Genomic DNA, 2065 nt, shown 5'->3' with positions numbered 1-2065 from the left:
CGGGAAGAGGAGACATGAACCCATCCTCAGGGGTGATCAGCTAGTGGATTCCCGGCGCCGGTCCCAAGCTTGGATAAATCTAACTGCTGTGATGTGTTGTTGGGAAATGAGGGAGAAGCACCAAGGCACCATACACCAGCGGGCTGGCCTGGGAACGCCTTGGTGTTCCCCCGGACAAGCTGGAGGAAGTGACTGATGAGAGGGAGGACTGTGCTTCTCTGCTTAGGCTGCTGCCACCGCAGATGGATGGATGGAATTAAATGAAATGAAGTTGAAGTACAGAACAAACGTCTAAAACTTTGGCTAAAAATCAAAAGCCCCACTCTTGAGTGTGTAGTGTATAATGTTGTAAAATGAAGTTTGCATTAGCTCCACATCATACAGCACAGTGCCGAATTGTTATGCAGTATATTTACATTTTGAAATATTTATTACTATATTTTTACGATTTGCGGCTTTTAACAAAGCAGTGATCGCTTCATGTGTAGGGTTTTATTGGTTGCAGGGATCAGCCACACGGCCGGTGAATAGCAGTGTGTTGATGATGGACTCTCTGATGAGCAGCAGAAACGGCCGGTCGGCTGTAAAAACCTCCCTGTACGGATTGAAGGAGCGTCCAACGGCCACCACAGCGGTGGCTGCTGCCGCCTCACTGCCCTCCTCATTCACCTGCAACAGCACACACAGTTGCTTATTAACTCAAATCAAAACCTGTGTCTGAGAGATGAACTCGTATAAATGCATCTCTCTGAATTTATATCAACTGTCAGGATACCAATATGGATTTAGATGTTTATGTTTTAATACCAAACGAAATGATATACAAAAAAAGGCCCAAAATAACATTTAAGGGAAAAACATTTTTTCCAAAAAAGGTCTGGAAATTCAGGACAAATCGTTAAAAAAATAAAATAAAATAAAAACATTTAAAATGGAAACACTACCACTCAAATGTGGTCTTTCATTACAGAAGCACCCCTTAGTCCTGATCATAGTATGTAGAAATGTATGTAGCCATCACCCACCAGTTTGTCATGTTTTTTACCATCTCAGGACTGAAATAACCAAGAAAACCTGCAAGCTCATAGGAAAACAATTTCTTTTTATACTTCTGCATTGGCTTTGCTTCTCAGACCTGGAAGCTACGCTGATCATTCGAATACAGTCAATGGTCCCGACCCACACTTGGAAAAAAGGACTTGTATAATGTAAAACATGCTCTAAGTGATGTAGATAGTATTTGACTGACCTCCAGGAAAGCTTTATGGAAGGCATCTGAGATGTAGAGGCCAAAGTTGCTATCCTCCAGCATCCCTGAAACACAGAAGGAATTTTGTGGTTTTTCTTAACTGTTCATTTATAACTGCCATAATCAAAACCAACAACAGGTCAAGTTGACTTTTTCTGCTTCCCTTCTATATTCAGAATAAAAACGCAGACCACTTAATAGAAGCCATGAAAACACACCATGCTGCAGGGTCTCCTCCATTTATGTTTGCATCAAAACCTGATTTAAATGACATGAATCTTCAGTCTTCCTTTCGTCTTGATGCATGCTCATTCATCCAGGTAAGTAAATCCCCCAAAGTTGATTCTGTTCATCTGGACGTAGCGTTTTCAGTGGGAGAAATGTTTCGTCACTCATCCAAGTGACTTCTTCAGTCTCCGCTGACTGCAGGTTTCCCCAAATTCCAAACATGTTCAGACTGTTAAATGTTTGGACCAAATGTATCATGTTTGACCAGATTGACCAAATATAATTGAATAACATGTATAACAATTATATTTGATTATGTAATGGTATAATCAAAAATAATACTCAAATTCACTTTTAATTCAGTTGATGTGGACTTTGGACTGAGATCCAAAGTTCAGGTTTAAGTACCTGGCAGGCTGGCCTTGTCAGAGCTGAACAGGTCAGTCAATCCCATTTCCTTAAGCTTCTCCTTCAAGCTGAAGCTGTGCTCCACCTTAAAGCGAGGGACCTCAACAGAGACAGTTGTTTCCTTCATCTGATCCAACCAACTGTTCAGTTTTGCCAGGTCCAGAGTCTCCTCCACCTCAA

General features: G+C 41.5%; 1 protein-coding gene across 1 annotated transcript; it reads right to left on the bottom strand.

Moving 5' to 3' along the window:
- Positions 1-358: 358 nt before the first annotated feature.
- LOC102209932 (antithrombin-III-like) lies at positions 359-2060 on the bottom strand (the record flags this gene model as incomplete). The annotated part of the gene is made up of 3 exons (XM_005755554.1): positions 359-669; positions 1250-1314; positions 1886-2060. Coding segments are annotated over 3 exons (417 nt in total), but the record flags the coding sequence as incomplete, so codon positions are not given.
- Between the last annotated feature and the right edge of the window lie 5 nt (positions 2061-2065).

The sequence above is a fragment of the Pundamilia nyererei genome, unplaced genomic scaffold (assembly GCF_000239375.1).
Source record: "Pundamilia nyererei isolate P.nyererei 1_Seehausen unplaced genomic scaffold, PunNye1.0 scaffold01870, whole genome shotgun sequence".
NCBI classification, from domain to species: Eukaryota; Metazoa; Chordata; class Actinopteri; order Cichliformes; family Cichlidae; genus Pundamilia; species Pundamilia nyererei.
Note: the sequence above shows the minus strand (reverse complement) of the source record. Positions and strands in the feature narration are given on the sequence as shown.